The following is a 15,857-nucleotide window of genomic DNA, read 5'->3' on the forward strand; positions in this document are numbered from 1 at the left end:
GTGTTTTAACCCGTGTGAAACGAAACACACACCTGAATGTAGCAGCATGTAACCAAGTCCAGATGGCATACGGCACAGAGTACAGTATGCATAAATACATTGTCCCCACTGGGACTTTAAAGACACTTGACATTTGCCATGCTTTAGTGTCTCTGTGGGCTACAGTGCACACACTGTGCTTTAATCCAGCCTGCCATTTTTAAAAAATGTCCTTGCGAGCTTGCCTTTGAGCAATGATGCACCTTGAAAATGATCTTTAAAAAAGATTGTTTGTGTGCATACCTTTAGAGCCAGAAGAACTATTTGTTACAGGTGCAGCACGGAGTAATATATCCCAAAGGGACAGTTTTAGAGGAGTGCTAATATTTGTGTGTCTACCTTGATGGGTGGTTGTTTGTCAACCTGGAGACACACAGTGCATATAGCAAATAAACTGCATTTGCATAGGTGCTGTATATTTTTAAATGGACACTTCCCAGCACTGTGTGAAAGTGAAAAATATGTATCTGGATTAAGTGGGCTTCACTCGCTTGCACGCATGTGTACAGTACCTTGATCGCAGAGGTGGCGATCTGGAGGTGATGCAGTCGCCTCAGGGTGCTCTCTCGATCGGTGAAGTAGGATGCAGCCAGCTGATGGAGCAGCTCCAGAGACACCACTGAGCTGTTGCTGTTTCCCTCCGACTTCTTATTCAGCCTCTGCTTGTCCAGGAAAATGGTCAAAGACTCCTCTCCTGTGGATCAATAATCAATCAATAAATCTTGTCAGTTTTTAAATCACCTCAACTCGATTTTTTTTCATTTATTATTTTAGTGCACTGTTTTTCATTAATCTTATTGATTAAAGCGGATCCTTTCTTTAATGTGCGTACAATGGGAACATTAACGATGGGTCACTTCTATTAAAACACTGGAACACAACACTGGATCAACAGACTGATGTTATCCATGGAGGAACTGAAGCGACATTCTTCTGGATGTGACATTTCTTTGGCAGGCCTTCACTGTCACTGTGGTGTTGTGGTTAGTGCGCTGTGATGCAGATAATATATCGCATGATAATGTCTCCCGTCCATCAGACAATTACAGAACTATTAACAAATACCAAGAAGGCAATGGGTCGTACCCTTCTGTGTCCTCAGATGGTGTTTCATAACCCTGTGATAATTGATGAGGCTTGAATTAAGCCTGATCACTATGGGATTTCTTTTTGATCTGCTAGCTCTCTTTCTTTCTTACATTTTGTGAGAGCCTGCTTTTGCTTGTTGCATCATGATCCTTGCAAGATTCACAAGATTGTTTTGCAGTATATTAATATGGAGTATGTTTGTAATTTAGCCAGTAGAACCACAGCATTACAATTAAATAACGTAGCAAATCACATCTTCATGACACTCTAAAACGAAAACGTACTATGGGCATATTACACCGACAGCAGAGTTGTCACTCATAATATAACCATCCTTTTAAGTGATTTTATTTTGAAACTTTTGTTCTTGCTAGAAAATCCCGTCCAACCCCTCCTGTCACAACAGATCAATACAGACAAATTACAACAGGACACTAGGAAATGTGATGAGGTGCTATCTGGAAATGAAATGAAAAGAAAGGATACTGTGGGTGACAGGCATTGGGAGAGGTGGGTGTGACACGACAGAGGGTGCAGCACCCTCAGCACCCCTGCTTCTAGTGGCTGTGGCTCATCTCGGTGTAGAGTCTAAGCTGTGCATGCCGCATTAATCAACAGAGGTCAGTACAAACTCAATACTCACATTGACTTTCCACACATTGCATCACACGTTGCAGTGGATGCACTAATTGTTGATGAGTCTCTTTTTTTTTTTTTACTTGAAAATTTATTTTGGGGAAAAAGCATTAATTTATATACACATATATATATATATATATATATATATATATATATATATACATATATAAAAATTATAGTATGTTTCTTTACTGATCTTCCTCACCTACTAACTTATTACTGACTCACACATTCCTGACATTTTTAGCAAAGTGCATTTCATTCTTGACGGTCATAAATGGAATGCATTCTCTCAAACCCTGCAGAAATATGGTTCGAAGCTCAATGTAACCCAAAAAGCAAAACAGAAGAAGATGAAAACAGTGGAACAAAAGACAAGCAAAAAAAAAACAGATTGGGGATGTGTGCATTCACTCCGCCACAGTCTAATCAGTATGCAGACTGGCTCAGCCCATTTAGTTGAGGCTGTTAATTACTTATAGAATCTAACTGTCAGTCTGCCACTGAATTCATCTGTGCTCCACTGCTTACATCCAGTGATAAGTGGCACCAAACTTAGGTGTCTGTGGGTGCAACTCTAACCCTGCACTAAAATATCAGTGAGACAGTTAGGAGACTGTGTGTGAAGAAACCGGGATTTGTCTTTCATGTGAACAGCGTGTGAATGGGTGTTACCCAACATGGCCTGCTTAACAAGATGTATGGGTGATGTCGTTTTCAAATTATAGTGTTTTGTCATAATCAAAAGTCCATTATTCTGTTATGCGTGACTAGATATCGGCCACTATTTTATACGTTCACTGTATGTTACAGAGAATGACAGGCACCCTGGGCTTGTAAATCTCCCCCGACTCTGATGAAATGGATGCTTAGATGCTGAGATATCTATACTCTATCAATTTTTTACATGTTCCTTTATAAAAAAATATTGCTAACTGTAAAAAAAAGAAAGTGCTCATATATCTGGGCTGCTATGTAATGACTAGGATCAGCACTGTATCAGTATCATGGGGTCATCACTCTGAACGTAGCACAGGTCTCCGACTTGCTTTGTGAGCCACGCGCAATCAATACGACTGGCAGTTCTGTTTTGTGAGTTGCTTCTCTTCCTTGGAGATCAAGGTTAAAGAGAAATCTCATAAATAGAGACATATGCTAAGAAAAAGGGGTCAATTTAATCCCTCTCCTGCTTTGTGAGGCTCTTGCAGCTGCACGCAATGTTCATCAGTGGGACGGATGAATGGAAAATTACTGAGGAAAACAACCTTGGTTGAATGCTGCAGGTGCAAGGTGTTATTGTTGCTGCTTTTCACTTGACATCTTAACTAACAAGTACATAGAGCCTGCACTTCTGCACTGCCACACTGACATAGGCTATAACTCAGTGTATTTTATCGTGAATTCAACTGAGACCTAAAATAAGTAGCTCCTCTATTTTTGGTGTGTCCCAACACTTCCTAACCTGAGAATAAAGGCGAGTGTGTCACCTGCAGTCCTTCCTTACCTCCCAGGGTAGCAGAAACTAGGAAGTGGGTCCCGTACTTCTTGATGAGGTTTTCGTTGATTTGCTGCAGGGTTGGCCGTCGCCCCAGTAACCGCAGGTTGCGTAGGAACTCTGGCGCTAAGGGCAACGGAGCTTTGAGGAAATCTCTCTTCTCTGTTGCCAGGCTGTTCACCTTCCAGTGGCTGAATTCTCTGAAATGATGAATGCATTTAAAAAAAAAAGAGTGAATACACACTTGGTTTAAATCTCACCGGAGAAGGAGAGCATTATATTATATATAGACGCTTACAGGTGCTACATGTACGTGTCAAATCAGTTGGAGCTCAAGTTGTCACACATTTATGACTCCACTTCCCTTATTCCTCCATTTTTGCTGTAAAGCTATCTTGATTTTACATGTAGGGTGGGACTGATTCCAGCCCAGAGAGGGGTGGTAATGCATGTAACTGCCAAAAACACCATAAATAACAATATCTTAGCAGTTTAATTACCAGTATGGATAATTTGTCTGGATAGCAACAAAAATGTGTTCAAACCACCTCCTGAGGGGGTTGCTGTCTTTATACTCTGCATGGCTTTTTTGATATCTGATTGCAGTCCAAGGCATGAAGTTTAAATGGGGTAAATGTTGCTTCTTGCCCGCCTTTCTTGGTATCGGGCGTGTACTTTCTTGAACGGGATGACTCGGAAGTGATTCTTCCAATAGCCTTTCGCTCCCTTCAACCATCAGCAGCCTGAAAGTGTCAAAGCCATAGCTCTGTTTATTCTGTAAGAACAGCGCCCTCCTCCCCATTTGTGCTGTAATGCAAAATAAAGATCAGTGGAGCCTGTCGGTATTCTCAGTAGCGGTCTTGTTTGTTCACATTTATTTCAGTTGATATCCCAAAAACCAATGCACTAATGACTAATTAATGTTAAAGTTAAAAATTAATGTTAGCTGTGGGACTAAGCACTGAAAATTTGATTTGATTGCTTCTGGATGCTGGTGACATAATTGGTATAAATACTGAGGACCTTTAGGTCACTGCCGTGACACATGATAATCAAATTGCTCCATCAGTCTCTGTTTTTTAAAGCTGCACTAAACAATAATTTTTAATATATGAAAAATGGGTGAAACGGTTGTGTTTATGTGAAAGTTGACACTCAGTGAGTTTGTAGTTTTACAGCCTGTTTTCGAGTCTCACAGATCTCTTTGAATGTTTCAGCAGCACTAGGCAGCTATTTTCAGCAAAACCTAAAAAACATAATTGCACATGGCATGGTTCTATGTATGCAGTTCTATGTATCTTAATTATTGTGTCTATTTTTGTTGGTGTTAACAAATCCCATGAAAATATGAAAGCCGAACGTGTTAGTTCATCTATCAGAACCTTCCAACTCCCCTACCCTGCCTGTGGCTCTCAGTTCATTGGGTTCCACTGATGATACAAATAGTCACAAACAGTTCAGTTGATTTTTTTTCAATGTCCTCACTATTTTCAAACAAAAATAGCTGTGCGCCGTAGCTTTTAACAAAATTACACAAGCGTAAGTAAGTGGTGTATTCGCTGGAGACTATTTTTAGTTGCAGATTTGGTACTCTACAGACAGTGGCAACAGCACAGTGTATATGGTTTAATCCTTCGATAATCTATAGACCCCGTGTTCATGAGAATGAAGGAACATGTCGCAGTGCCACAGTGTGGCTCATGGATGTGTTTTTACACACACATTACTTGTTAGTATGGTACGTTCATTGCTGGTTTTGGTGTTTTTCAGGGGCACTTGTTGACAAGAAGAGAAATAAAAAGCATCACCAGCATTATACTCCAAGGGATGTCTGTGATTTGGCTGTTCCTGATCACAGTATGTGCCACTATTGAGCTGAGTGACATTTAAATTACAACACTAGACTAGTGCATCCGGTTCTTTTAGCTGTCCAGATAAATGCCGGGCAGTGGCGAAGACCTCATTTCAGTTCAACTGGTCAACAGAACCCAGTGACAGAGAGAGAGATGAGTCTGGAAAATTCATCCATTTCAAGTAGCTGATAATCATTTCACCACTTCAATCCTGCCGCAGTGGATCCTCAAGGTGTGTGAAGATTATGCAAATATCGGCAAAAAAAAATACAGACTCACATCATCTGCATACATTTGCTGGCAAAACAACAGGCGTTGAATATTAGCACATTATGTATGCATACTCTGAACAAAATACCGGCAGTGACACAATGTTTTCCCATGAGTACTCCCTCTCTCACACACAACTTCACTCGGGAACATACACAGAGGGAGGTACACATACTGTATCACTGTCTCAGATTCCCACTGGCTGCTCTTACACTGCTTTTTTGCGGTCAATAGTTTACTATTACCGACAACACAATACTGTAATTATGCTGTTGACAGCATCGTGACTACACTAGGATACATACAATAGGCCAATTCCCTTAATAATACACAATAAATATGCATACGGTCATTCAGATAGCACCACTGCAAAGATGGCAATGGGCTGTAATTAGTTTGTAGTAGCTGCGTTGCATATTAGTCTTCAGAGGAAGGCTCAGATTTGTAATCATTTAGCACAAACCATGACAAAGCTTCCTCAGAAGGAATGGCCCCGGGAGCATATGGTCAAACTAGTGCTTCATTAGGAGGTTCATTCTCACATAATGCACCAATTAATGTCTGTAGTCTGGCCGCAGTCACAGTGCAATTTGTACAAGCTATCATTAACTCTGGCCACATTGTGCTTTCATCAAAGCAGGGCAACTCAGGAAACTGAGAGCGAGGGCACAGTTTGGAGCTGCAAGCAAAATGTGTAAAAACAGCTAAACATACTGAAAACGCAAGAGGAGCTCTGCTTTCTTGACAATCATCTGTTTGTTCCTCCACAGTGTGCAGCCACTGCACACTGTGGAGGAACATGCTGTAAGTATCTATTTACATTGTTAAGTAAGGGAAAAGTATTGACCAAGACTGTTGTCAGAAGGAGCTCTCAGATTCATTATTCATGCAGTGGTACAAGTTAAAAAAAAAAAAAAATAGTAGTAATAGCACAATGTAAAAATATTTACAGGACAGGATAAAGTCCTGCACTCAAAATTTGAGTTAAACGTAAATCTTGACAACAAAATAAAATTAAAATATGAATTTTAACAGTACAGTAATGTGTTAAATTGTGTATCGCAATAAGGGAAATAGGGGAACTCCCAGTCCCCAGGACCCAAACACAAGGGAGTGCATTGTCATGTAACATTACTGGATGCCCATGCATTAAGACAAGTCGGTTTGAGTATGACAGCTGGTTACAATTGTGTAGTGGGGCTATCTTTTCTATAATGTTTCGTTCTATCTGTGGCCAAGACAGTCTAGTAGTTAGACCTTAAGCTCACCTGTTCATCTGAGATGATTTAACTTTTTGTAAATAATTATTTTCATTTATTAGTTTAAGGACAATAAAACATGAATTAACAGTTTGGTTACAATCAAAAGTCCCTTTACTATATGAACTTGCCCTCTGCTGCTCATAATGACAGCAAGCAGTTATATACAGATATGACAATGATGAAAATGCAGGGACACTTAATGAATTTAATAGAACTACCACCTGAATAATGTGCTTTGCATAAAAATGCAAACGTGAGTTATATCTTTTGTTATATAATCAGACGTTGTGCCAAGTTGTATCATGTATAATCATCCAGGCCTGACCTTACCATGAATAAAACAGACCTGTCTATCTGTCCCAATGCTCCCAATTATCTTACGTATTTAATATAATGTATGGAACAAAAAAGATAGCTGATGTAATATAACTCAACATTGTTCTATCTAACACTGCCAACATGACTGAATAAACTAATTGCATTAACATTAACAGATATTTGCATAAGCATCGTGCTCCTTCTGTTACACAATTCGTTTTCTTCTTTTAGCTGCCCATTACAGGAAGCTTTGACATGACTCACTCATGTCGAAGGTGGTGGGGAGGACGGACATCTCCGTCTTGCGAGCACCTTCTGAACACCCACTCCTGCCATATGAGTAATTACTGCGACGTTTGTTGGCGGCACCGACTTTATCTAATGCCCCTCTCTTCTCCCTGCGTGTACAGTATACAATTCCATTGCAGTCACTCCATGAAGTGTTACTCCATCCAAGCAGATGACTTGATTATCTCTCACTTTTCACTGCATGAGCGTAGCACAACTGCGTGCTCCTTGAGTAGAAAAGATTCTCTGCTTCATTCTTCACACCTACGCCGCTTCATGATGATTGCTGCAAACATACGCCTGCTTGTTTTTCAATCTGCTCACATTCATGTTACGCAGGTTGGACACAATAGCAGACAAAATGATTACCATCTATTGCAAACAACAATCCGATGCAATGGCGGAGTTCATACTGCTTATTTTTTCTCTCAGACTATGTCGGTTAAGAAAATGTTTTTGCTGTTGATGTATTGGACTGTTTAGCAAATTCAAAGGGAATCGTAGCAACCTCACTGTCATCATTCTAATTTAAAGTGGTAATCCAGCATTAGCATTGCACTTTCACAAAGTAGTGAGAAAAGTCTCACCACTTTGTAAAAAGTAGTTGTCGGGGACAGATTTAAAAAGAATGGTCAAAATCAGTGTTGCGGAGGCAGTGGTAACCTGATTTTCTGTCCCTTTATATATATTTAACGTCTAAAAAAGCCTATATTCTACACAGCCCATGATGCAACTCAACATTATATCTTGTTAGACCCTCTATGGAAACCCTCAGCTCAGAAATCTCCCACCAATATACCAGCACCCACAGGGCTGCTGTTTATTGGAACACTTTTTACAGCCGCACTAAGCTAATATGGGAATTAATAAGTAATACGCCACATGAATATTCTTTGAGAGACAGTACAGTAGCACAGTAGGATGTCAAAGTTATACACCTGTTTTATCCAGGAAACCATTTTTCAGAGCTAGAAGTACATCTGTGTAGACCACGGTGTTGTAAGCTCCATTCAGAACTGTACTTTTCTGTTGTCCTTGTGTTTCTATGGAAAGATGTTGTGACATTTTTCAGCTTTTAGAGATAACAGAACTTTCAAAGCAGCTATATATTGAGAAAATATTTAGGCTTTTCAAAATTCTAATAAAATGAACAAAAAGAAATCATTCTAGTAATGTCATGGGCAAAATACAATATCAACAAATCCAAACATACAAATTAAAATATCTTATTTCCATCCATCCATCCATTTTCAACCGCTTATCCGGGGTCAGGTCGCGGGGGCAGCAGTTTTAGCAGAGATGCCCAAATTTTATATTACAATTTATTTTACATAATTTCTTTTTATGTTTTATGGAGACATACCATTAAACTATTTAAACTATCATTAAAACTATTTTCATAATTAAACACATTAAAACAATATAAAAATCCATTTCAAAGAAAAAGTTCAGAGTTGAAATGTTTTAAAAAACAGTGACTGATAACACACTCAGTATAACACACTTGTACTGATAGTGAAGAGTTACAGTTGCACCAAATGAAAAAAGAATATTAATTTTTCTGGCTCACCATGTAATCTTACACTGACTGTTTGTATTTTTCCAGAAATCACCAACCAAGCAGCGTGAGAAACCCAGACCAACCAAAATCAAATTCTGAAATGACATTTGTGCAACATGTGCAGCATGAGTTGTGCAACTTTGAGTGAAACAAAATGGCCAAAGTCACATCGACAACAATGCTTAGAACAAATATAGCTATTCTAATTCCAGGAGCAGTTACATGACAAATATCCCACACCAAAGGTCAATCTCATTTGAATGCAGCAAACTATAACAATTAGTCTGAAGCTATCACTCGCATCAGCAGGCATTAGTTTTAGCTTAGTATTTAGTCCAGCAAGTCACAGGACGGCAGCCAGTAGTTGCACAGTGATTAACTGGAGCTGATTTAGACTGATGTGTTTTCTCAGCCGCTCTACAGTGACTAAGCACGGGGAAGGAGGGCTGACGGCGACAGGCCGAAAAGCAAAAGAGAACTGTGCATCATTTACTTTTCTCCTCGCTTCGGTCTCTAAGAGTTAACGGTGAGACTGTTGGCTGACTATTTGGCTAATGATGATAGATGGTGTTAATTAAAAGGTTTTAGCACAGTGCTGATTGCACCTGCAGCTCCGACACTTGGTTTCGCTGAAGCACAGGTTTTTTTTTTTTTTAATAGAAAAAAATAACTTTGGTTATGCAGAAATGTCCCTCGGATGGTCTTTCTGGCAGCGTGGTGGAAAATAACACCTGGATGTTATTAGCTGACAGATACAGCGGACGGCTCTCGGGGTGAATGTATTTGCCAAACGGTTCACATCAGTGTGGCCGCGAGGAGAGGGTACCCTGTCCCCTGGCCATGGAGGAGAGGGAGAAAATATGTTACCGTACGTGTGCGAGCACTGATTAGGTGTAATGTTAGCGTACATGTGTCATTACAGTATATAACACTGATTGAATTTATGTGAATTGAGCCTCATTTATGAAACACAATTTTTCAAAATGCTTTGTTTCAGCTTAACACAAAAACATCCTGATGTTTTACCCTCTTCTGCTATAAAGTAAGTCATTATTTTTGGCACACAGGGTGCTGACAAACACACAAATCATTTAAGTTGCTATACCTGACCTTCATGTTTGATAACTGCAGAGATGTTCTTAGTGCTGTAGCTGTGTGTTCAGTCTCATATCTGTTTTTGCTCTGTCTTTGGTCTGGCCCAATTCCTGAGGGAAATAACAGGCTGAGGTGAAACTTCTACGTAGGTTTCAAATTGTTTTCATATTGCTGTTTGGTAAATTGCTATAAAAAATCTGAACTATAGCTGCTTTGAAGCCAGCGACTCACTTTTGCTTTCTGTAAAATTTATGTCAGAATCTCTTTTTGAGTTTTTAATCAAACTCCCTCTCTGCTCTTTTTCTATAAAATCTGAAAATATTTTGAGGTCTTGAAATCAAAGCTGCACACTATGAATATGTCCAATCAAATGTGATTTGGTGCCACCAGTAAATAGAGCAATAGAGCAATACAATGGCTAATAGGCATGTGGTGGTCCCTCATCTTCCACCTCCTGATTTAACATCAGTGTTAATGGAGGTGTGGATGGAGGACAAAGGGCCTCTACAGCTCCATATCATCATGTGTTCTCTAACCCAGGTCTACATCCTTCAGTCTAATCATACTTCCCTCAAGCTCCCTCATTACGAATGTTAAGAACACTGCAACCGCTGATCCACTGTGACTTTACTACCACACTTAACACCTGACAGGTGTTTCTTAGGTTCATTTTAAATCACCCTGCTTCTATTTTCCACACGTGATGTAGGTGTGGATTCAACAGTAAGCGTGCCTGTGGTGCACCCAGTCATCCAGCTGCATATTTATCCACCCATTCAACCGTCTAAATATCTCATCTTAGAGCGCTGAGGCTGTTTATCTGGTGAATTACTGAGATTTGTCATTGTTATTATCATTGTTGTTGTTAAATTTAAAAGATAAGTCTGCGTTTTCAAGTGAGCAGAAAAGTAAATGAGGTTAAAAGTTCCATAGAAAATTTGCAGCCGGAGAAAACGAAGTTGAGAGAAAGACAAAAAAAAAAAAGAGAGAAATACAAGTTCAGTTCACAGTAGGCACTTTTGCACTCTACTCACAGTACAGCCTATTTGTTCCGAGTTTTGACTCATGATGAAAGGTTTTTGGTGTTGAAAGTGAGCAGAGCTGAAACTTTATAATGAGCAGTTTCACCTGAATCAGGTACAGTCTCACCTATTAATAAGGAGTGACCCACATACTATTTTGGAGTATTACTGGAGTTGGTGGTTGGTAGGGTGCGCAACCTTCAAGTTTCTCCATGAAAATTGTGCATCAGTGCTCACGACCAATCCTCCATGGAAATGAGCCCTGATCCATGAGAAGGAGGAGTTCTATCCAATTCATTTAAAGTGTTTTATAATGCTCAGGGGAACCTGGTTCCTGCAGCAGTAAGGAAGAAAAAAAAAAAATACAATGATTAGGAAGTGAAAAGGACACTAGGCGTACTAAACCCATGCCTGGAATTTTTAGTGCAAGGCAGTTTGGCCTTTGATGAATACAATTTCATTGGAGCATCACAGCCAAAATGTAGGGCATCCAAACAAAACCAGTGGTGCAGAACGCCAAGTGATATTACACCATATGAGGACAAAGTATATAATATATGACAACAGTTAGGAGTTAGTGTAATTATTCGTCATTACATTGTGTAAAAAAAATATGAATACATATGAATCCAAGAAATGTATAAAGTAATCAAATTAAATTATACATCATAAATTAAGTGTCTTAACATAATGAATAACATTAATAGGGTTCAGAAGATCATAATCTGGGCCTACAGAAATACAGCCGTCTGTCCAGATGAAGCTGTGACCTGGTGTGCTGCATTAATCACATATATATATAAATATATATATATATGGATTCCAGTGTATCCGTACCTGGTAGTACTTCTGATGCAACCCAGTTCAATTTCTATATTCTTCATTACAGTGGCTAATTACCCGCTGACCATTCAAACTATCTCTGCTTAAGCACTGACAGCTCCCTCCTTTTAGGGGCTTTCTCATTAATCCCACAGTTGTTCACATGCTATTCAGCAGTTGGCAGCAGTTTGGTCTCTCTCTCTCCATCTCCCTGCTCTGCCTTTCTCGGTTCTCGTCTCGCGTTCAGCTCTTCCTCTGCCCCCTTTAATGCGTCACATGTCGTTTTGAGTGAAGCAATCTGCAACTTTCTTTTAAGGCCAGTTGAAAACAGGGCGTGCCAAACTGGTCGTGTGGGTAGTTCATTTCAGAAGAGGGCATTACGGCCACACTCCATGCTACTGGTCGTTAAGACTGTGGTGTGGTTCCTGCCCTGTAAACTTATAGGAATTTGTGATCTTGTCCAGATTTGTATCATTTCAAGTAATGTTTATTTCAGCTATGAATAACTAAGAGTGTAATTGTAATAGTATTCGGTGTTCTACCTTACCATTAAAGTTTAACGGAGTTACATACAAACCTACCTAAAAGTTTGTTTGTCAGTTTTAGCTTGTTAACCACAGATCACACGTAGAGTTCAACTTGGATACGCAAGTTTCCCTGCTGACCAACTATTTATTAGCTGTCACATAAGCTGTGTCACGCCATCCATATTCATACGGCGCAACCCTTCCTCGGGATAGATAGCAGACTTGCGGGCTTGATTTCGATTTTGATGGATTAAAGAAGTTGAGCAAGTTTTAAAAGTCTGCTTAATTTTTTAGCACTGAGTGAAACATGAATGGAAACCAAATGGCTGCCTGGAAAGTACATTAAAAAAAAAAAAGGAAAAAGGTCACCAAAAACAATTATTAAGGCATAATTTGCAGTAAGGGGAGTAAAGGTTACGAGCACAAGCTCTCTGTTTGTCTGCAGAAAAATAGTTTATAGTTTTTATCACAGTGCATGAACATTTAGTGAATGATTTCTATCATATTGTGAGGCAGATATACTGTAAGGTCATTTAAAGATAATTTACAAAGATTTGGAATGATGACATCATAAGAAGCTAACATGTTCAAGAATATAACGCCTATCTTCTTAGCTGCTACATAACAATTGCCAAACTGTCTTGTCAAACACTCACCAAAGGTTATTACTCCCAAATGGTCTAAATAAACGAAGTTTTTCTACTCCGGAATAAGTGCTGTTTTACTTTTTTGGCCCGAGAGCTGAATCACAAAGTCCATTCTCTTGTCCTGGGATCTGAGTTCATTATTTCTAGTGGGCTCCCAAAAGAGAGGAGGGAGTTTTAGACCCTCCACCCAGCCTGGAGGGTGGAAGCCAGTGCATGATTTTTTTTTAATGATGTCTGAGTTGCTCCCACCAGAGTTATTATATATCTCCTGAAAGGAATTAAACTAGAAGCTGACTGCAAGGGACCCTGAACAGTGGTCGCATTCTGACTAATGAGAGCTGTGACATGATGGGAAAGTAGATCCAATAGTGTTTTATAGTAAGCACAGAAAGGTTTGCTGGGCAAAGCAGAGGTATGCAGCGGTCCAGGTTTGGAGTTCATATTAAGGAGGCAAAGTAAAAACCAATTTAATGTGTGGTAATGCTAAATTTGCACGTCCTAAATCTGTACAAGACATCACCTGCCTACTTATAAGGCTGGCGTATCTAGGTTGACTGTCTCTGTCAGCTATTTCTAAAATTTGTCATGCTTCAGCTGAATCTTGTTGGCTTAAGACACCACACTTTATACAATATGTGTCAATGACACTGCTGAGATTTGACATTATTGCAGCAAATTGAAGGAGCCATTTTTAGTTCTGGGCTCCATTAAGTCCAATGTACAGAAATGTATGAGGCTCCTTAAAACTTTAATGATGATAAAAGTTGATCATTGATCAAATATACTTAAAAAATACATTGAGCAAATGTAACTGAAATATAGCGTGACTCAGTCAAGGAAAGTAACTATCCTGAAGTACAATTTGGCTCTTTACTTCTGATGATTTCATGCTTCTTAATATTTTTGTATCCTCAAGAGAGGCTTTCTGAACACACTTTGCAGAGGAGGACAAAACCAGTTAACCCCCACTATAGGTGACATGCTCTGAAGCTGCTCGCCAACCTACCTGCCTGTATTAGTATCACAGTGGAGAAATCAAGGAGCTGAACGCCTCACTTTCCCTGTTAAATATCTCTTAGCTATTTTGAGAGTCATGCTGTAGCCAATCTCCCCATGTGTGTGTGTGTGTGTGTGTGTGTGTGTGTGTGTGTGACAGCAGGCTGATGTGTCCTATTTCCCTCCCAAACTAAAAAACTAGGTTTTCAGTTTATTAATATTTGTATCCACTCCTCTCTTCTATCACTTCAGCATGAGATTCCACTTTCTGCATTAAAATGAATTCATTTCAAAAGGGAACGCTTCAATTTGATTGTTTCTCAGGCTAAATAATTGTTCTGAAAGAAACTAAGATTAAATATCTTGGGTGTCTTTGACATAAAAAAAGGCCCTGCCAGTGTTAATTTGTTGAGTTACTCTCCGGCTGTCTCTTTGCGGTACTTGTGTGACTTTCTAGTGGTACATTTCTGAAAAGGCACAGCTATATGGCCAGCTGCATTATTCATAACTCCTACTGCAAGGGGGAGATTACTTATTGATGTGCATAGGTATCCCCAAATCACACAGTGAGAAAGTTTCAAAAGTTCATATGGGTCCAGTGATAGAATGAATGTACTACAGTGTGGTTATATATTGCAGACGCATGCATGTGCACGTGCACATCTCTGCTGAAAAGATTTAGAGAAAAGAAAATGGGTAGGTAGCATCGCTTTCATTTGTGCAGCAACAGCATTAACAATGAACTGGTTAAACCCTCACTGGGGCATACACAGCAATCCCAGCCTATCGCCTGTCTGGCTGTTTTGTCTTTCAGTGTCTGAAGTAGAGGTTTAACACAGAGCTACAAACTACATCTCTGTGTGTTTATTGCATTAAAATGTCTACATTCATATTCATTAGTTTAACTGCCCACAATATTTACAAGATACACACATCATTAATGACAGTAGAGAGTGCGGAGAGAAACAGAAGGTGGTGGAACAGAGGCCAGAGCAGGCGTGACGTTGTGAATCTCTTTGGGTAGACACTCCGAAAAATGCTAAGTTGATCTGGATGTGTATGATTAAAAAAAATGAGGAAAATATCAACAAAAAGGGGAAATAATAACTCACTGGCTGATTAAAAATTACAGGTTGTTTGAAGCGTCTTTGACTTGTCAGGAAAGTTAATGAGGATGAACCCACTGAAAGTCTGAAAATCACATTTAAATCTTTCTACACCTCTGTGTTTTTAGCCAACGGTAACATTTTGACATCATTAAGAATCTTTGCTGCTTGCACTTGTGCACTGTACAGAAAACAATTACCTAGTTTACTCTGAGACTGCAGAATCAAAATTTCAAGAATATCAGCCTGGATCTTAAGTTGTAAGCAAGACCTTGTGATTTTTAAATAGATTTATGGATGTTAATCAATGGATAGTGGAGTTCTTGACTATTATCACTGGAAAAAGTTAATTCCACTGATTTTTTTTCAAGGCGTGTATGATGCCTGTGTTTCAAGTTGACGGAGTTATGACTCTATGAAGAAATGGTGTGACATTTGTAGCAAACTGTGCCGTTTGGATGGCAGGTCAGTGTGGGGATGTTAAATTGGATGTTGTTCATATCGATTCAGAGCCTGTTACATGCTCATATCTGAGTAAGGGGTAATATGTGTTAATTTACACCCATACTATTTTCACTAGATTTGGTCCATTCTGATTTGTCCACTTCATGTGCCCCCATTTCTTCTGTTCGCTCTTCTGCCACTGTGTCACTTAAACATACCCTGTCAGAAAACCTAAATTGCTCTATCAGAAAATGAAATAATTCAGCCTGCAGACAAATGAAAAAACAGAGAGATGTCTCCTTTTCTTATTTTGTAATAGGGACACTTTGAACCGAATGAGATCAGGCATAGTTAGACACCAATGGATCCATCTGCTCCTCATTC

The 15,857-nt window shown here is 39.4% G+C and overlaps 1 protein-coding gene across 1 annotated transcript in view; it reads right to left on the bottom strand.

The window, feature by feature from the left end:
* The window catches only part of brinp2 (bone morphogenetic protein/retinoic acid inducible neural-specific 2), a 99,864-nt gene that overhangs the window by 64,894 nt on the left and 19,113 nt on the right, over positions 1-15,857 (bottom strand). The window contains exons 2-3 of the mRNA XM_070845317.1: positions 3,272-3,462; positions 552-733 (exon numbers count right to left, since the gene is read on the bottom strand). Coding sequence (XP_070701418.1) covers positions 552-733; positions 3,272-3,462 — 373 coding nt within the window. The remainder of the gene's footprint in view (positions 1-551; positions 734-3,271; positions 3,463-15,857) is intronic.

Source organism: Pempheris klunzingeri, chromosome 15 (genome assembly GCF_042242105.1).
Source record: "Pempheris klunzingeri isolate RE-2024b chromosome 15, fPemKlu1.hap1, whole genome shotgun sequence".
Taxonomy (NCBI): domain Eukaryota; kingdom Metazoa; phylum Chordata; class Actinopteri; order Acropomatiformes; family Pempheridae; genus Pempheris; species Pempheris klunzingeri.